Genomic DNA, 21,324 nt, shown 5'->3' on the forward strand with positions numbered 1-21,324 from the left:
TTGGTTGTTTTCCTGTTTTTCTTTAAGGACTTGTAACTCTTTAGCAGTGTTCTCCTGTATTTCTTTAAGTGAGTTATTAAATTCCTTCTTTATGTCCTCTACCATCATCATGAGAAATGCTTTTAAATCCAGGTCTACCTTTTCAGGTGTGTTAGGATGCCCTGGACTGGGCGAAGTGGGAGTGCTGGGTTCTGATGATGGTGAGTGGTCTTGGTTCCTGTTAGTAGGATTCTTACATTTACCTTTTGCCATCTGGCAATCTCTGGAGTTAGTTGTTATAGTTGTCTTTGTTTAGAGATTGTTCCTCTATTGATTTTGTTACCCTCTCCTAGCAGACGTGGGAGACTAGCTCTCTCCTCTGAGTTTCAGTGGTCAGAACAGTCTCTGCAGGCAAGCTCTCCTCTTTCAGAGAAGGTGCACAGTTATCTGGTGTTTGGACCTCCTCCTGGCTGAAGATGAAGGCCCAAAACAGGATCTTTCCCAGAAGCTGTGTTGCTTTGGCCAGGAAGGTGGCCGGTTGTCTGGAGCCGAAGATGGCGCTGCCTCAGAAGCTCTCTGGCTCTTGCTTGTCCCAGAAATGGCTGGCCTCTGTATTCCACACCTTCACCCGTGCAGCCTGCCCCTGCCCTCCGTGGAGTCTTGGAGCCAAGGAGGCTCCCACTGTGGCCTGAGGCACAAACCTCTTGGGCTGGCGGATCCCTGTGCACTCACCGGGAATGTGGCCGGTTGTCTGGAGCCGAAGATATCACCTACATTTCTATTGGCTGTATAAATAAATTTGAAATACGTAAGCTGTCCTGAAAACCATAGTATGGTGTAAAAAAATCAAATAAACAATCCTATTAATAGAGAGGCTGAATAGGAGAAGCATGATTGCAAGACCATTATGGGGCACACAGCAAGACCCTGTCACGAACAAACAAGCAGAGAATGTATATGGATTGTACAATACTGGACATATTTCTCCGATTACCAAATTAGAAGGACGACTGGATGACAATCAACAAATTTCTAATTCCTCATATTTTTGAATTTCAATCAATTAGGATATTTTGGTAATGTCAATTTTCATATTAAGAGATATTAAGGAAAAGTGATTGTTACTTCCTGATATTTTTCTTGTTAGAGTTGGAATTATGTTTGTGTTGGTTGGTTGAAAGATTACTTTCTTGCTTTTTCTAGGGTGTAGTTTCACTACTTGTGTTGGTATTTTCTTTTTTTATATATTTTTATTAGGTATTTTCCTCATTTACATTTCCAATGCTATCCCAAAAGTCCCCCATACCCTCACTCCTACTCCCCTACCCACCCACTCTCAATTTTTGGGCCTGGCGTTCCCCTGTACTGGGGCATATAAAGTTTGCAAATCCAATGGGCCTCTCTTTCCTTTTGATTCATATGCAGCTAGAGTCAAGAGCTCCAGGGTACTGGTTAGTTCATAATGTTGTTCCACCTATAGGGTTGCAGTTTCCTTTAATTCCTTGGGTGCTTTCTCTAGCTCCTACATTGGGGGCCCTGTGATACATCCAATAGCTGACTGTGAGCATCCACTTATGTGTTTGGTAGGCCCCAGTGTAGTCTCATAAGAGACAGCTATATCAGGGTCCTTTCAGCAAAATCTTCCTAGTGTATGCAATGGTGTTAGAGTTTGGAGGCTGATTATGGGATAAATCCCTGGATATGGCAATTTCTAGATGGTCCATCCTTTTGTCTCAGCTCCAAACTTTGTCTCTGTAGCTCCTTCCTTGGGTGTTTTGTTCCCAATTCTAAAAAGGGGCAAAGTGTCCACACTTTGGTCTTCATTCTTCTTGAGTTTCATGTGTTTTGCAAATTGTAACTTATATCTTGGGATTTCTAAGTTTCTGGGCTTATATCCACTTATCAGTGAGTACATATTATTTGAGTTCTTTTGTGATTGTGTTACCTCACTCAGGATGATGCCCTCCAGGTCCATCCATTTGGCTAGGAATTTCATAAATTCATTCTTTTTAATAGCTGAGTAGTACTCCATTGTGTAAATGTACCACATTTTTTGTATCCATTCCTCTATTGAGGGGCATCTGGGTTCTTTCCAGCTTCTGGCTATTATAAATAAGGCTGCTATGAACATAGTGGAGCATGTTTCTTTCTTACTAGTTGGAACATCTGGATATATGCCCAGGAGAGGCATTGCAGGATCCTCCAGTAGTACCATGTCCAATTTTCTAAGGAACTTCCAGACAGATTTCCAGAGTGGTTGTACAAGCTTGCAATCCCACCAACAATGGAGGAGTGTCCCTCTTTCTCCACATCCTCGCCAGCATCTGCTGTCACCTGAATTTTTTATCTTAGCCATTCTGACTGGTGTGTGATGGAATCTCAGGGTTGTTTTGATTTGCATTTCCTTGATGATTAAGGATGCTGAATGTTTTTTTCAGGTTTTTCTTAGCCATTTGGTATTCCTCAGGTGAGAATTCTTGGTTTAGCTCTGAGCCCGATTTTTTAATGGGGTTATTTGATTTTCTGGAGTCCACCTTCTTGAGTTCTTTATATATATATATTGGATATTATTCCCCTATCTGATTTAGGATAGGCAAAGATCCTTTCCAAATCTGTTGGTGGTCTTTTTGTCTTATTGACGGTGCCTTTTGCCTTACAGAAGCTTTGCAGTTTCATGAGGTCCCATTTGTCAATTCTCTATCTTACAGCACAAGCCATTGCTGTTCTGTTCAGGATTTTTTCCCTTGTGCCAATATCTTCGAGGCTTTTCCCCACTTTCTCTTCTATAAGTTTCAGTATCTCTGGTTTTATGTGGAGCTCCTTGATCCACTTAGATTTGACTTTAATACAAGGAGATAGGAATGGATCAATTCGAATTTCTACACGATAACCACCAGTTGTGCCAGCACGATTTGTTGAAAATGCTGTCTTTTTTCCACTGGATGGTTTTAGCTCCCTTGATCAAATGATCATAGGTATGTGGGTTCATTTCTATGGTCTACTTGTCTGTCACTATACCAGTACCATGCAGGTTTTTATCACAATTGCTCTGTAGTACAGTTTAGGCTAGGCATGGTGATTCCACCAGAGGTTCTTTTATCCTTGAGAAGAGTTTTTGCTATCCTAGGTTTTTTGTTATTCAAGATGAATTTGCAAATTGCTCTTTCTAATTCGTTGAAGAATTGAGTTGGAATTTGATGGGGATTGCATTGAATCTGCTTTTGGAAAGATAGCCATTTTTACAATGTTGATCCTGCTAATCCATGAGCATGGGAGATCTTTCCATCTTCTATGATCTTCTTTAATTTCTTTCTTTAGAGACTTGAAGTTCTTATCATACGGATCTTTCACTTCCTTAGTTAGAGTCACACCAAGGTATTTTATATTATGTGTGACTATTGAGAAGGGTGTTGTTTCCCTAATTTCTTTCTCAACCTGTTTATTCTTTGTGTAGAGAAAAGCCATTGACTTCTTTGAGTAAATTTTATATCCAGCTACTTCACCGAAGTTGTTTACCAGGTTTAGGAGTTCTCCGGTGAAATTTTTAGGGTCACTTATATATACTATCATATCATCTGCAAAGAGTGATATTTTGACTTCTTTTCCAATTTGTATCCTCTTGATCTCCTTTTGTTGTCGAATTGCTATGGCTAGGAATTCAAGTACAATGTTGAATAGGTAGGGAGAAAGTGGGCAGCCTTATCTAGTCCCTGATTTTAGTGGGATTACTTCCAGCTTCTCACCAATTACTTTGATGTTGGCTACTGGTTTGCTGTAGATTGCTTTTATCATGTTTAGGTATGGGCCTTGAATTCCTGATCTTTCCAAGTCTTTTATCATGAATGGGTGTTGGATTTTGTCAAATGCTTTCTCAGAGTCTAAGCAGATGATCATGTGGTTTTTGTCTTTGAGTTTGTTTATGTAATGGCTTACATTGATGGATTTTCGTATATTAAACCATCCCTGCATCCCTGGAATAAAACCGACTTGGTCAGGATGGATGATTGGTTTAATGTGTTCTTGGATTCCGGTAGCAAGAATTTTATTGAGTATTTTTGCATCGATGTTCATAAGGGACATTGGTCTGAAGTTCTCTATCTTTGTTGGGTCTTTACGTGGTTTAGGTATCAGAGTAATTGTGGCTTCATAGAATGAGTTGGGTAGAGTAACTTCTTCTTCTATTTTGTGGAATAGTTTGTGAAGAACTGGAGGTAGATCTTCTTTGAAAATCTGATAGAACTATGCACTAATCCCATCTGATCCTGGGCTCTTTTTTTGGTTGGGAGAATATTAATGACTGCTTCTACTTCTTTAGGGTATATGGGACTGTTTAGATAGTTAACTTGATCCTGGTTTAACTTTGGTACCTGATATCTGTCTAGAAATTTGTCCATTTTGTCCAGGTTTTCCAGTTTTGTTGAGTATAGCCTTTTGTAGAAGGATCTGATGGTGTTTTGGATTTCTTTGGGATCATTGTTATGTCCCCATTTTTTTTTTTTTGATTTTGTTAATTAGGATTTTGTCCCTGTGCACTCTAGTGAGTCTGGCTAAGGGTTTATCTATCTTGTTGATTTTCTCAAAAAACCTACTCCTTGTTTGGTTGATTCTTTGAATAGTTCTTCTTGTTTCCACTTGGTTGATTTCGCCCCTGAGTTTGATTATTTCCTTTCATCTACTCCTCTTGGGTGAATTTGCTTACTTTTGTTCTAGAGCTTTTAGGTGTGTTGTCAAGCTGCTAGTGTTTGCTCTCTGTAGTTTCTTTTTGGAGGCACTCATTGCTATGAGTTTCCCTCTTAGAAATGCTTTCATAGTGTCCCATAAGTTTGGGTATGTAGTGACTTTATTTTCATTAAACTCTAAAAATACTTTAATTTCTTTCTTTATTCCTTCCTTGACCAAGGTATCATTGAGAAGAGTGTTGTTCATTTTTCACATGAATGTTGGCTTTCCATTATTTATGTTGTCATTGAGGATCAGCCTTAGTCCATGGTGGTCTGATAGGATGCATGGGACAATTTCAATATTTTTGTATATGTTGAGGCCTGATTTGTGACCAATTATATGGTCAATTTTGGAGAAGGTACCATGACATGCTGAGAAGAAGGTATATCCTTTTGTTTTAGGATAAAATATTCTGTAGATAACTGTTAATTCCATTTGTTTCATAACTTCTGTTAGTTTCACTGTGTCCCTGTTTAGTTTCTGTTTCCACGATCTGTCCATTGATGAAAGTGTTGTGTTGAAGTCTCCCACTATTATTGTGTTAGGTGCAATATGTGGTTTGAGCTTTAGTAAAGTTTCTGTAATGAATGTGGCTGCCCTTGCATTTGTAGCATAGATATTCAGAATTGAGAGTTCCTCTTGGTTTCTGTTAGTAAGATTCTTTTTTTTTTTTTTTTTTTTATGAATTAATTTTTTATTAGGTATTTTCCTCATTTACATTTCCAATGCGATCCAAAAAGTCCCCAATATACTCCCCCCCCAAATCCTTTACCCACCCACTCCCCCTTTTTTGCGCTGGCGTTCCCCTGTACTGGGGCATATAAAGTTTGTAAGTCCAATGGGCCTCTCTTTCCAGTGATGGCCAACTAGGCCATCTTTTGATACATATGCAGCTAGAGTCAAGAGCTCTGGGGTACTGGTTAGTTCATAATGTTGTTCCACCTATAGGGTTGCAGATACCTTTAGCTCCTTGGGTACTTTCTCTAGCTCCTCCATTGGGGGCCCTGTGATCCATCCAATAGCTGACTGTGAGAATCCACTTCCATGTTTGCTAGGCCCCGGCATAGTCTCACAAGAGACAGCTATATCTGGGTCCTTTCAGCAAAATCTTGCTACTGTATGCAATGGTGTCAGCATTTGGAAGCTGATTATGGGATGGATCCCTGGATATGGCAGTCTCTAGATGGTCCATCCTTTCGTCACAGCTCCAAACTTTATCTTTGTAACTCCTTCCATGGGTGTTTTGTTCCCAATTCTAAGAAGGGGCACAGTGTCCACACTTTGGTCTTCGTTCTTCTTGAGTTTCATTCGTTTAACAAATTGTATCTTTGTTAGTAAGATTCTTATGTTTCCTTTCGCCATCTGGTAATCTCTGGAGTTAGTTGTTGTAGTTGTCTCTGATTAGAGCTTGTTCCTCAGGTGATTATGTTAGCCTCTATCAGCAGACCTGGGAGTCTAGCTCTCTCCTGAGTTTCAGTGTTCAGAGTACTCTCTGCAGGCAAGCTCTCCTCTTGCAGGGAAGGTGCCCCGATATCTGGTGTTCGAACCTGCCTCCTGGAAGAAGTTGTGAACCACTCACGGAGGTCTTAAGATCCCATGGAGAGGCCTCTGGGTACCTTGCGGGTGTCCGCAGATTCCGGGCCCAAGCTATCCCAGTGCTGGTGGGGACTGGAAGGGACTTGTGCCCCTATCAGGCCGGGTTTTCTGCTTCCCTAATTAATGCAGTCTCACATCCTGCAAGATTGGATTGGAGCAGAAGCTGTGTTCCACTCACCAGAGGTGTTAAGATCCTGTGAAGGGTCCTGTGGGTGTCCGCAGACTCCATGACCAAGCTACCCCAGTGCTGGTGGGAACCGGAAGGGGTGTTGGTATTTTCTATCTCTTATTCTTTGTAGGGCTGGATTTGTGGAAAGATATTGTGTAAATTTGGTTTTGTCATGGAATATCTTGTTTTCTCCATCTATAGTGATTGAGAGTTTTGCTGGGTATAGTAGCCTGGGTTGGATTTTGTATTGTCTTAGGATCTGTACAACATCTCTCCAGCATCTTCTAGCTTTCATAGTCTCTGGTAAGAAGTCTGGTATAAATTTGATAGGTCTGTCTTTATATGTTCCTTGACCTTTTTCCCTTGCTGCTTTTAAAATTCTTGCTTTGTTTAGTTCATTTGGTGTTTTAATTATTATGTGACAGGAGGAACTTCATTTTTTGTTGAGTCTAGAGTTCTGTAGACTTCAAGAATGTTCCTGGGCATCTTTTGCTTTAGGTTAGGGAAGTTTTCTTCTATAATTTTGTTGAAGATATTTACTGGCCCTTTAAGTTGGGAATCTTCACTCTCTTCTATAGCAATTATCCTTAGGTTTGGTCTTTTCATTCTGTCCTGGATTTCCTGGATGTTTTGGGTTAGGAGATTTTTGCTTTTTGCATTTTCTTTTACTGTTGTGTCAATATTTTCTATGGTATCTATGGTATCTTCTGCCCCTGAGATTTTCTCTTCTGTCTCTTGTATTCTGCTTGTGATGCTTGCATCTATGACTCCTGATCTCTTTCCTAGGTTTTCTAACTCCAGGTTTGTCTCCCTTTGTTATTTCTTTATTGTTTTTAGTTCTATTTTTAGATCCTGGATGGTTTTGTTGCTTTCCTTTGCCATTTTGATTGTGTTTTACTGTCACTCTTTAAGAGATTTGTATGTTTTCCCTTTAAGGGCTTCTAGCTGTTTACCTGTGTTACCCCCAGTTTTTGGGACAGATATTGTGTCCTCCTCACCTCCTCAACTCCTATCCTGGGTGTATTGGAGCTCCTGGGAGTGGACCTGCCTCTGAGTGTTGTGGGGCTCTCTCTTATATTCATGCCTTCAATTTTATTTCTTTTATCAATGTTCCTGGTTTTGTGCCAGTATCATGCTGGGTTTTTTAAACAACAGTCCTTATATTATTCATACTTGGTTTAGCTATCCTTGTCTTTTGTGTGTAGGTGAGAGAGACAGAGAGACAGAGAGAGAGAATATTCATATATGTGCATGTTTTATATTTGCATCCTCTCTCTCTCTCTCTGCCATCTTAGTTAATTTGGATAAGGGTTTGTCAATCTTATTGATTTTCTAAAAGAACCAACTCTTTTTTTTTTCCTGATCCTCTGTATCTTTTTGTTTGTTTCTACTTATCGATTTCATCTTTGAGTTTATTTCTTACTGCCTACTGCTTTGGGTGTCATTTCTTCTTTTTGTCCTAAAATTTTCTAATGTGTTGTTACGTTGCTAGTATGGGATCTTTCTAATTTTTTATTGTAAACTTACCCACATAGCACTGCTTTATTGTGTTCCATACATTTGGGTCTATTGTGTGTTCATTTTCATTCAACTCTAGAAAGACTTTGATTTCTTTCTTAATTTCTGTCTTGACCTATTTTTTTTTTTTTTTTGTCATTCAGTGGGTTATTCAGCTTCTATGACTTTGTAATTTTTCTGTGTTTCTATTGTTGGTGATATACACCTTTAGCCTATGGTGATCAGATAGGATGCAGGGTATTATTTAAATTTTCTTGCATCCTTTGGGACTTGTTTTGTATCCGAATGTATGGCCAGTATTAAAGAAAGTTCTATTAGGTGTTAAGAAGAAGGTCATTCTTTTGGTTTTAGGCAAAATGTTCTGTAAATATGTTGGGTCCATTTGGTTTATAATGTCAGTGCTAGTATTTCTCTGTTTAGTTTTTGTGTGGATGATTGGTGAGGCTAAGGTATTAAAATCTCCCACTATCAATTTGTTAGTATCAATATGTGATTTAAGGTGTAGTAATTCTTTCTTATACACGAGTGCTCTTGTGTTTGTGGCATAGATGTTAGCACCCAAGGAACTAAAGGGAACTGCAACCCTATTGGTGGAATAACAATATGAACTAAGCAATACCCTAAGCTCTTGTCTCTAGCTGCATATGTATCAAAACATGACCTAGACGGCCATCACTGCAAAGAGAGGCCCATTGGACTTGCAAACTTTATATGCCCCAGTACAGGGGAACTCCAGGGCCAAAAAGAGGGAGTGGTTGGGTAGGGGAGTGGGGGTGGGGGTGGGTATGGGGGACTTTTGGTATAGCATTGGAAATGTAAATGAGCTAAATATCTAATAAAAAATGAAAAAAAGAATTATAATGTCATCTTGGTGGATTTCTCCTTTGATGAGAACATAGTGACCTTCCCTAGCTCTTCTAATAACTTTTTGTTTGACATTTATTTTGGCAGATATAAAAATGACCACACCACCTTGTTTCTTAGGTGCACTGGCTTGAAATAACTTTTTTCTCAGCCATTTACCCTGACATGATGTTACTATTTGTTTCTTGGATACAGCAGAAGTATGGATCCTGTTTCCACATCCACTCTTTTAGTCCTTCTATTGAGGAATTCAGATAGTTGATGTTGAGAAATATCAATGACCAGTGATATTTGAATCTTGTCATTTTGGTTTGGTTGTGGTGGTGGTGGTGGTGGTGGTGGTGGTGGTGGTGGTGGTGGTGGTGTGTGTGTGTGTTTAAGATAGAGAGAGGTGGGGAAGGAGAGAGAGAGAGAGAGAGAGAGAAAGAGAGAGAGAGAGAGAGAGAGAGAGAGAGAGAGAGAGAGAGAAGGACTAGATTTGTAGAAAGATACTGATTTAAATTTGTTTTACCATGGAATATCTTATTTTTTCCATCTGTAGTTATAGAATATTTTGCTGGTTATAGTAGTCTGAGCTGACATTTATGGTCTTTTATAGTCTGCAGGACATTTATTCAGGCCCTTCTGGCTTTTGGAGTTTTCATTGAGAATTCAATCCTCTTGCAGCTGTTAATATTTTTTCTTTTGTTCTGTACATTCAGTGTTTTGATTATTGTGCTGAGGGGACTTTCTTTTCTGGTTCAGGGTATTTGGGGTTCTATATCCTTTTTATACTTTGATAGACATCTCCATTTTTGGTTAGGGAAATTTTCTTCTATGATTTTGTTGAAAATATTGTCTGACTTTGACCTGAGCTTTTTCTCCTTCCTCTGTCCCTATTATTCTTAGATTTGGTCTTTTGGTGATATCATAGATTCCTTAGATGTTTTGTGCCAGGATTTTTTTTTAGATTTAACATTTTCTGTGACTAATGTATTAATTTCATCTATGTATCTTCAGTGTCTGAGATTCTCTTTTCCGTTTTTGTATTCTGTTGGTGAGTATTGCCTCTCTATTACCTGTTGGAGTTCCTAAATTTTCTATTTACAGATTTCCCTCAGTTTTCTTTATTGATTCTATTTTCACTTTCAGGACTTGAGTGGTTTTGTTCATTTTCTTCCACTTATTGCTGTGCTTTCATAGATTTATTTAAGGAGTATATTTGTTTCCTCTTTAAGGACCTCTATGGATTCATAAAGGGTGTTTTAAGGTCTTTTACTTGAACTTTAACTATATTGGAATGCTCAGGACCAGCTGTGGCAGAGTTGCAGGACATAGTGTCCTGGCTGTTATTGTTTGTGGTTTTATGCTGTGGCAGAGTTGCAGGACATATTGTCCTGGCTGTTATTGTTTGTGGTTTTATGCTGGCAACTAGAAATCTGAGATTGGAAAGATTATTATTCTAGGTGATGATAACAGATCTTATCTTTGTTGAACAGGTTCCTTGGTTTCTGTTTCCTCTCTGGTTTTTAGAGAAAGTTGGGGCTGTGTTTTGCCTGTTAGAAAATCTTTTGAGGTCCTGATAGGTATGGGCACTGGGGGTTGCAGGAAAAATCTGTTTCTGAGTATTGGGACCTGAGACTTAGAAATATAGATGATCTTGAAGGGCTTTACAAGATGGAGGAAAGCAGGCTGTTCCACCAGGATGTGGTCAGAAAGGGACAGGCAACAGCAGAATTCTGAAAGAAGCTCAGCATGAGACTAGGGGATTGGACTTAGAGGAAAGGAGGAAGTGAAGGTTTGCAGAGGAAAGTAAACATATGCAATTAGCCTACCTACTTCCCTGATCAGAAAATCCTGTGTTCACAGGGAGTCCCACTGGAGTTCTTAATTTAACTAAGTTGACAATGAAAATCAGCCTTCACAACATCTGATACAGGGAGTCATAAAATCATATCTAGAGATGAAGGAAATGAGTCTGTTCTAGTTAGCACTAGCCTTCTGGGAGACTTGGATTCAGTTCTCTACTTGTATTACAGGATAAATGGGAACAGATTGTTGGCCAGGATTCCACCCTGGAGATCTTTCGACACATCACCTTGATGACCTTGGACACCATCATGAAGTGTGCCTTCAGCCACGAGGGCAGTGTCCAGTTGGACAGGTTAGGAATATTCCTGAACTACAGACTCTTTGGTCTTGCACACTGATGTGGCCTCACTTGAGAAGTAGATGGAAAAGCTTAGATACTACTGTCCACAAACACAAAATTCTTTATTCTGTCTCAGATATACTGCAGATTTCAAGATAGATGGAAGCCTGAATGGGAAGCCATCTTCTAAAGACATGGTGGTTGCAGGAGTTTAAAGAAAGAAACAACATGCATCCTAGAATCATCTCTGTCCAAATTAAGGAAATTACCACTCTGTCTGTGGGTCATAGCTCCTCATCAAAGTTCTGTTCCTTTGTATTCACAGAAAATACAAGTCCTATATCCAGGCAGTTGAGGACCTGAACGATCTCGTTTTTTCCCGTGTGCGGAACATCTTTCACCAGAATGACATCATCTACAGAGTGTCCTCTAATGGCTGCAAGGCTAACAGTGCCTGCAAACTTGCCCATGATCACACAGGTTCTGTCTGTTTCTTTTCTCTCCCCTCTTTTACCAGGGTCATCCTAAAGAGGACAACCATAATTCTGAGGCAGAGCCAAGTCCTTTGGTCCTCTGAAGGATGTAAGACGAATTCATGTTGGGCACTTTCCTAGTACAAAAAAGCTAAGATGTAGGATACTGGATGATGAGTAGTAGTTACCTGAGCCATCACATTGGTGATATTAAATGAAATCATCCCAGCAGTATCCAAAAGGATCTTCTCCAGTTGTTATCTCTAGGGGCAGCCTGATCTCTGTCAGGTATTCTGGCTTCTCACATCTTACCCAGCTATCTTACCTTGACTATATACATCCTGGCTTCTAGTAGGAGTAGAGGTTGGGAAAGAGGGTATATGGGCCTCTTAGGAGTTGTGCTTTCATATTTGCCTGGTAACTATTATCCTTTGACAGACCAAGTGATCAAATCAAGGAGGATTCAACTTCAGGATGAGGAAGAGTTGGAAAAGCTTAAGAAGAAAAGGCGATTGGATTTCCTGGACATCCTCCTATTTGCCAGAGTGAGTGTATGAAACCAGATGAGAGACTTGCGACTTGACCTAGAACCAGAGCATAAGAAACAAACATTACTTTCTCATCTGTGGTCTTATCCAGATGGAAAATGGAAAAAGCTTATCTGATAAGGACCTTCGTGCTGAAGTGGATACTTTCATGTTCGAGGGCCATGACACCACAGCTAGTGGTATCTCCTGGATCTTCTATGCTTTGGCCACAAATCCTGAACATCAACAGAGATGCAGGAAGGAGATCCAAAGTCTCCTAGGAGATGGGACTTCTATCACCTGGTGAGTGGGTGCTCAAGATGGATGAGATTTCTGTCTTTTGCTAATGGGAAGCTCCTGGCTGTCCCAGCTCTATGTGACTTTTAGAAGGGCCTCATTTCAGGAATGACCTGGACAAGATGCCCTATACTACCATGTGCATCAAGGAGGCCCTGAGGATCTACCCTCCTGTACCAAGTGTGAGCAGAGAGCTCAGCTCACCTGTCACCTTTCCAGATGGACGTTCTTTACCCAAAGGTATGAACTCCCCAGACCAATTCTTCAGGGGCAAAGAAGAATGGGAATTCTATGCTTCTTCTGCAGTTTTGAACCACTGAAATCCCCAATAGATTTTCCATGCCTTATCAGTAGTGATGAAAGGATTTTTACTTTAAGTTAGAATGTAGTGTATGAAGTGCTTTGCATACAGTTACACTTCAGAAAAAATCTCATAAAATGCCAACCTCTATATTGAATTTCAGACTTTAGGCATTAGTTGCTAAATTATTACATGACATAAAAGAGATCTAGGTAAGTGTTAGGAAGATATGTTTCTTTCTATGGATATAGGCAAATGAGGAAGTTTAGGGGCTTCCATGTCATGGATGAAACATATTCCACTGTCTGAGGATCCCTCAAATTGATGGGCAAGTTCAGCTGACAACAAGATCTTAGTTACATACCATGGTAGAAAAATATTCACATACTCATCATTGGGCATGATTTCACCTTGTGCCAAAGTGAAGCTGTGTGAATAAGAAAAGATAATAAGTCTTGCTGAGGCTCCAGAATCTCATATAAAAATGGGTATACAATAGTTGCTTTTGGAAGCTGCCTGTGAATGTTGAATGTGGCAAAGGTTCATGAAAGATATTTCATGAAAAAGAGAGTTATCATTTCACTTAATATAATAGTGATTCTCAAATGCTTTCTTGTTCTCACACCTAGGCTTATGATTTTAGGCAAGTAACTCACACTCAGTGCTTCACCAAGCCCACTCTACTTCTCTGTGATTAAAATGATGACTCCAGCATGCAGACCATTTGTGTGTTCATATTCTCTGCAGAATATGGGAACTAGTGCCCTACCCATTGGCATAACCAGTCATGCTTTGTACCACTCACCCCACAGGTATCCATGTTATGCTCTCCTTTTATGGCCTTCATCACAACCCAACTGTGTGGCCAAATCCAGAGGTAAAAATGGGTGATGGGACAAGGTCAGGGGAAGATATCTCAGGACCAACACTTCCTCCCACTCTCACTCCTGGACATTTGGTCCTTTCATGAGTTGGAAGGAGGAGTTTGACTCCTACCTTCCCTGAATCTGGTATTCACACTGCAGGTGTTTGATCCTTCTCGATTTGCACCAGGGTCTTCCCGGCACAGCCACTCATTCCTGCCCTTCTCAGGAGGAGCAAGGTGAGTGTAATGAATGGAGAAAAGAGTAGTCTCTGGGTACATATCTAGTATCTCTGATTCCGTAGTTCCTATGTGACATCTTCATGTGTTTGTAAGTGGGAGGCATTTTCTATGTCCCCCCCAAAGGGTTGGTATTTAAGGGTGCAACTGCATGGGAGGGGTTGGCAGACTACTCTTCCGAAAGGCCATATAAGTTTGTGTCAGTGTGTGTTTCCAACTTCAGTGTATGTTGACATTTTCATTCATTTCTAGAATATGAATCTTCATACTTAGGTTTTCTCATGTAAACTGGCTCTTAGGCATTTGTTTCCCTCATCTGTTATATATGTAAAAGGATTGATGGATGTCTCCATCACTCTCAACCCTTCCTACCACTTCTGTTTAATTCATCAATCAGTCACAACAATGAATATAAAAATATTTGTGTTTTTAGAATTGTGTTGAAGTCATGTATGGAAATTGAGAGCCCTCTGTGGTAGGGTAGGCACCAATGAGTCTTCTTCTATATACTTTTTATTTCTAGTCCAACAAAATTTCTACTGCATATTAAGATGTCTAGTTTCCCAAAGAACAAATTTAGGAGAGAAGTTTACACTGCAGAACTGTGGTCCACTTACCAGTACATTAGACATGACCTATCTATAACATGTACTATGTGTACACTAACAAACATTCCTGAAATGGCTGTTGAGCCAGAACATTACAGTGCAGAGAGCTGTTATGAAATGTGTAAAGGCTGGAGGACTCTGTCATCTTGTGGAATGCGAATTGCCACAGAAGTAATGAAAAAAAGAAGGCCTTCTTTGTCCACAATTCTGTGACTTTCTACCATGCCTAATCAATTATCACAGAAGAGGCTGTAAGCATATTGTTTATCAAAGATAAGTGTGAACACTTCCTCTTAGGGCTCAGTTAAAAATCACGATGAAATCATTGACAAATGAAAGAGAATCAGGTAGTTCAATAGCCATAAAATTTTTACTTTTTGTGTACTCTAATCCATTTTTTAAAATTAGTAAAATCCACAGACAAAAGTATTTATTGAAGTTCTTTTTCTCTGGTCCAAGTCCTATGCTGTGACAAAAGTGCAGAGACATAGGGTCCTGCTTTCAGTTCAGCAGCAAGAACAGAAGGCTGGTCTACAGAATCAGCCACACCTGTATGAAACAGACATCATTTGTTTCTTCTTTGATATTTTCCATTACTCACTGAGAAGTTAGAATGATCAACATTCCTGTCACTGTTCTAAGCCCTGGACTGAGCTGTGGCCTCCAATGAAGCACACCAATTCATGCCTGGGCAGAAGGATGAGGACAAGCTGCTCATTATACTGAGCCTTGAGTATGGGGAGGGAGAGACAGAGATAGAGAGAGGGGCAGAGAGGGAGAGAGACAGAGGCAGAGGTGGAGAGTTTCTCCTTGGCCTCAACATTTGCTGAAATAAATAGGGGCTGGAAAGGTAGAAGGTGGGGAGGCAATAACTTACAAGGGGTGTGGCTGCAGCTGAGCCATCTAGACACTATCCTATGAGTTTGGAACATTAGGAGGGTCAATATGAAGAGAGGGAATTGGGGAGACATACAGGACAGTCCTGAAATAGAATTATAGGCCTATGGATGCTTGTGGACTGATCATGAACTGGTGTCTCACCACTGAGTGGGAGGCAGAGAAGCAGGAACTTGAGGATCTCCATCCTGGTATATTCTCCAGGAACCTTTCCATAAGTATCTGACTCCTATGTTAGAACCATATTTACTTGGCCCCAAAGACAATGATTGCTAAGAGTGTGATCCATTCATCTCCATGTTGCCCTGACCAGAAAAATCCCCACTGGTGGATCAGAAACTCTTACTATGGAGAGTCAACTAGCCAAAGACTGATACTAAAAGGGCTGGTGTAATTGGCTGATTCCTTGTCTCTCAGAGCAGGATTAGAGCCAGTTTCAGAAAAGAGGGGTATTTGTAAAGGATTAAGACAGCAAGAAAGGATATGCATGACAGGAACCTAGTATAAATATGTTCTGAGAGATTCCACCCAGCAGCTTACTAAAACAGATGCAGAGACTCACAATCAAACATTGGATGGAGCTTGACTGAGGGTTCCAAAGGGCATAGGAACTCCACAGGAAGATCAACAGAGTCAACTAACCTAGACCCTTGGGGTCTCTCAGAAACTGAACCACCAACCAAAGAGCATACACAGGCTGGAATAAGAAATGCACACACACACACACACACACACACACACACACACACACACACACACACACACACAGAAGGCAGATGTATAGCTTTGTCTTCATGTGTGTCCTGCAACAACTGAGCAGGGGTTATTCCTAAAGCTGTTGCCTGTCTGTGAATTATGTTCCCCTCACTGGGCTGCCTGGCCTGGCCTCAGTGGAAGAGGATATGCTTAATCCTACAGATACTTGATGTGCCAGAGTCAGGGAGGGATACTAGAAGGGGGAGCTCAAATCTCTCAGAGAAGGGGAAGGGAGATGGAGAAAGGGACTGTGTGAGGAGGAACAGGGATGGTGGCAGTGGGTTAGGTGGTTATATGCAAGAATTTGGAGAGAGGATAGGAAATGGAGAAAGGTTGTAATTATATTATAATCCCCAAAATAAAAAATACAAAAAAAAAACCACAAGACATCAAGAATTAAGGCCCAAGGTAGAGGTATACATGTGTGACGAGTAAGGCAAGGGGGTCAGACTGAGTCCTATGAAAGAGTGCCCTAGATGTCCAGCTCTATGCTAGAGCACAGAGGAAAATGCCTACACAGCTCACAATAAAACCCGAGGCCACTAATTTTATTGTCCCTTTCTGACCCAGGAACTGCATTGGGAAACAGTTTGCGATGAATGAGCTGAAGGTGGCTGTGGCCCTGACCCTGCTCCGCTTTGAGCTGCTGCCAGATCCCACCAGAGTCCCAATCCCCATACCAAGAATTGTGTTGAAGTCCAAGAATGGGATCCACTTGCATCTCAAAAAGCTCCAATAATCTTCACAGGACAAGACAGCTCAAATGGCATGCTGCCTGCCATTCTGTCTTTCTGTCACTTACTCTTTTCCCCAATCCTTCTGCTCACATCTCATTCTTTCTTCTCACCTTGTTCACCTCCACCCACCTTCTGCTGGGCTTCCAGTCTCCTTGCCTGTCAGTCTTTTTCAACTTCTTCTGAGATCCCTACTTGCTTTTCTCTCTACCTGTCCCTAACCTGACTGCATGTTTGACCTTTGACCTTAATGATCTCCCTAACCTGCACCCTGCCTTTCTCTTCTGTGTATTTCCTTCTCTTCTACCGCTTGTCTATCCTTAAATTGGGCTTATTCTGATGTCATAATTAATTAAAAGATAATGTGTGCTCTTGTGATTCTAGATATCGAGTGTTTTTCATGATTTCACTGGAATGAAGCTGAGGTCATTGCAGTGCCATCACTCCTTGGGTATCGCTGTGCCTCTTTTTACCTTTCTATCACCTATAGCTGCATTCCTTGGTTTCAAGAGCCCTCCTAAGTGTTAAAATCCAACACCATTGTTAAGCATCTCTTCTGTCTCCAGATCATTTCTCCATCTTTCCAATGTGTATGCTTGTTTTGTGCCTAAAAGGGTAATACTGGTCCTGTTCTTAGTTCTATCAAGATTAGGACATGCATATCTGAAAGAGCCAATTTTCAACCAACCTAACAGAGACCTTCCCTGACTGTCACCTCATCTATCCATATAAATCTCCCCTTCAAATTCTCCACCTATCAGCTTACGTTTAAGAGTCTTGCCATCTTCCCCACAATAAAGTTCATAATGTGGCATGTAGTTCCTATAGTCTTTGTATAGAGAGAGACTAATGGGATAAGAGACTTTAGGAGGCTAGAAACGACTAAGCTCTTTAGTATTATGGATCCCCTCTAGTCTGGCAATAAGGATTCCACGTGTTTCAAGAGGCTTCACCCATGTGACTTTTGATAACTACACTCATACAACTGTAAGATTCGTGACTTTTGATAACTACACTCATACAACTGTAAGATTCCTATGTAACTGAGCTTAGACAATATGGTCTTGTCTGAGAGGTCAGAGAAAGAAACAGAGTTCCTATGGAAAAATAATCAGGAAATGAGGATCTAATGTAGAGTAGAGGGTACTTGGCATCCAGTCCTCCAACCTCCAGAGGAAGCTCCACTCCCAGGTGCTCTAGCACACCCAGGATCTTAAGATCAGGGGTGAGGAGGACACAACACCTGTTCCAACATCACTTGGAGTAACTGGAGCCACCATGATCCAGGGACACAGAAATCCAGGCTGACCAGTGGCTCAGGTCCCTTCTGGCCTGCTTCAGTTTACCTTGGGTACGAACTCGGCAGCCAGTCTCACAGCCCCCAGAGGAAGATCTAATCCTAGGCCCTCTAGCACATCCAGGACCACAGGATCCCAGGATCCCAGGAACTTGGTCACACCAGGATCTCAGGCTCTCAAAGGCAACTTGACTCCCGAAGAGGAATTCTGACACACCCAGAATATCAGAATTACAGGTTACTGGAATCACAAGATCACAGAGACAAATGGACTCTGAGGAGTTCTGACTCAACCACGATTACAGGAAGGACAGGCTCCAGTCAGATATAGCAAGGGCAGAGAGCACTGAAGATAATCAGATGGCAGGAAGCAAGTATAAGAACATAAGCAACAGGAACCAAGGTTACTTAGCATTATCAGAACCCAATTCTCCCAACATAGCAAGTGCTGGATACACTATCACACCAGAAAAGCAAGACTCAGATCTAAAGTCACTTCTCATGACAGTGATTGAGGACTTTAAGAAGAACATAAATAACTCTCTTAAAGAAATAGAGAAGAACACAGGTAAACAGGTAGAGGCCGTTAAAGAGGAAACCAACAAACAAAATACCTTAAAGAATTGCAGGAAAGGGCACCTTCCCTGCCAGAGGAGGTTCAGCCTCCAGGGAGGGATCTGACCCTGGGAACAGATGAGAACAACATCTTGTATCTGAGTGCACAGACTGCAGAAGCAACAGATCTTCTTTAATAGGGTTCATTCAGGCCTTCATCTTCAGCCAGGAGGCAGAGCTGAGACCCAGGCTTCTGGGCACCTTCCCCGGCAGAGGAAAGTAGACCTCCAGGGAGGGCTTTGATCCCAGGACCAGGTGACTGGCCATTGTATCCCCATCTCTCTCAGAGATCAGTCCTCACAGGAGTGCGTGCAGGGTGCAAAAGCAACATAGCTTCTTGTTCAGGGTCCCTTTAGGCCTATACCTTCAGCCAGGGGTTGGAGCTGAGCTCCAGACCTCTCTGACCCTTCCCTGCAAGAGGAGAGCTTGCCTGCAGAGAGCGCTCTGACCACTGAGACTGAAGAGAGAGTGGGACTCCTAGGAGTGCTGAAAGAGGCTAACAGAATCATAGGAGGAACAAGCTCCATCCAGAGACAGCTAGAACAACTAACAACAGAGATTACCAGATAGCAAAAGGCAAATGTAAGAATCTTACTAACAGAAACCAAGAACACTCGGTATCATCAGAACCCAGTATGCCCACCACAGCGAGTCCTGGATACACCGACACGCCCAATAGGTAAGATTCGGATTTAAAATCATATCTCATGATGCTGGTAGAGGATTTTAAGTAGGGCATTAAAAACTCACTTAAAGAAATACAAAAGAACACTGATAAACAGGTAGAAGTCCTTAAAGAGGAAACACAAAAATCCCTTAAAGAATTACAGGAAAACACAACCGAACAGGTGATGGAAATGAACAAAACCATCCAAGATCTACAAATGGAAGTAGAAACAATAAAGAAAACCCAAAGAGAGACAATTCTGGAGATAGAAACCCTAGGAAAGAAATCAGGAACCATAGATGCGAGCATCAGCAACAGAATACAAGAGATGGAAGAGAGAATCTCAGGTGCAGAAGATTCCGTAGAGAACATGGACCCAACAATCAAAGAAAATGGAAAATGCAAAAAGATCCTAACTCAAAGCATCCAGGAAATCCAGGACACAATGAGAAGACTAAACCTACGGATAATAGGAGTAAATGAGAATAAAGATTTTCAACTTAAAGGGCCAGCAAATATCTTCAACAAAATTATAGAAGAAAACTTCCCTAACCTAAAGAAAGAGATGCCCACAAACATACAAGAAACCTGCAGAACTTCAAATAGACTGGACCAGAAAAGAAATTCCTCTCGACACATAATAATCAGAACAACAAATGCACTAAATAAAGTTAGACTATTAAAAGCAGTAAGGAAAAAATGTCAAGTAACATATAAATGCAGACCTATCAGAATTATACCAGACTCCTCACCAGAGACTATGAAAGCCAGAAGATCCTTTGAAGATGCCATACAGATCCTAAGAGAACAAAAATGGCAGACCAGGCCACTATACCAAGAAAAACTCTCAATCACCATAGATGGAGAAAAGAAGATATTCCATGACAAAACCAAATTTACACAATATCTTTCCACAAATCCAGCCCTACAAAGGATAATAGATGGAAAACATCAACACAAGGAGGGAAACTACACCCTAGAAAAAGCAAGAAAGTAGTCTTTCAACCAACCCACACAAACATAATTCCACCTCTAACAAGAAAATTAACAGGAAGTAACAATCACTTTTCCTTAATATCTCTTAATGTGAAAATTAATATTACCAACATATCCTAATCGATTGAAATTAAAAAATATAAATAATTAGAAATTATTATTGGTAGGTTTGTTTATTTGATGTTTTAAATCTATACTATGGTTTTCAGGGCAGCTTACATATTTCAAAATTATTTATACAGCCAAAAGAAACATAGGCAATTAATTTGGGAGGTGACTTGTAAGAGAATAGCGAAGAGTGAGATTTAAGGCTTTGCTAAATATTTATAATTATTGTATCAATTTTGAAGAAGAGGATCTTATATGTTACTCTTATTCTGAGATGAATGCTTTTCAAAATCATTCACAGCCAATGAACCAGATCCTTACCCTCACGTAACATCTGTGCCACCCTCCAAGCAAAATCATCATTCATTGAAACAGTTGATGAATGACTTCATGGATAGACCATCGTAATACACACACCATTTCTTAAATGAATGTAACCTGTTCCCTGTGGGCTGAGAATGACAACAATCACTCAAGTCAAATAGCTTTCATGGTAGCAGGAAATCTGTATCCAAAAATCTTGCCTACAATTCATTCTTTGGTGCAGCAGAACTGTCAACTCTTAGCTTATCTACTATGGAGGTAAAATCCTTTCGTGATGTAAGAGATATTCCAGTATAGCCTATGAACTCCACTGACCAGGGAGTGGCACCATCTGAAGGTGTGGCCTTGTTGGAATAGGTGTGACCTGGTTGGAAAGGGTGTGTCACTGTGGGTGTGGGTATAAGATCCTCACCCTAGTTGCCTGGAAGTCAGTCTTCCACTAGCAGCCTTTCGATGAAGACATAGAACTCTCAGCTCCTCCTGCATCATGCCTGCCTGGATACTGTCATGCTCCCACCTTGATGATAATGGACTGAACCTCTGAACCTCTAAGTCAGCCCCAATTACATGTTGTTTTTTTTATAAGACTTGCCTTGGTCATGGTGTCTGTTCACAGCAGTAAAACCCTAACTAAGTCAGTGAG

At 40.8% G+C, this 21,324-nt stretch overlaps 1 protein-coding gene across 1 annotated transcript in view; it reads left to right on the forward strand.

The window, feature by feature from the left end:
• Cyp4a12a (cytochrome P450, family 4, subfamily a, polypeptide 12a) overlaps positions 1–17,492 on the forward strand; it is a 33,770-nt gene extending 16,278 nt beyond the window's left edge. The window contains exons 5-12 of the mRNA NM_177406.3: positions 10,867–10,991; positions 11,305–11,459; positions 11,891–11,997; positions 12,092–12,282; positions 12,383–12,516; positions 13,390–13,454; positions 13,603–13,679; positions 16,511–17,492. Of these exons, the coding sequence (NP_803125.2) occupies positions 10,867–10,991; positions 11,305–11,459; positions 11,891–11,997; positions 12,092–12,282; positions 12,383–12,516; positions 13,390–13,454; positions 13,603–13,679; positions 16,511–16,679 (1,023 nt within the window). The 3' untranslated portion in view covers positions 16,680–17,492. The remainder of the gene's footprint in view (positions 1–10,866; positions 10,992–11,304; positions 11,460–11,890; positions 11,998–12,091; positions 12,283–12,382; positions 12,517–13,389; positions 13,455–13,602; positions 13,680–16,510) is intronic.
• Positions 17,493–21,324: the final 3,832 nt, after the last annotated feature.

This window comes from Mus musculus, chromosome 4 (genome assembly GCF_000001635.26).
Source record: "Mus musculus strain C57BL/6J chromosome 4, GRCm38.p6 C57BL/6J".
Taxonomy (NCBI): domain Eukaryota; kingdom Metazoa; phylum Chordata; class Mammalia; order Rodentia; family Muridae; genus Mus; species Mus musculus.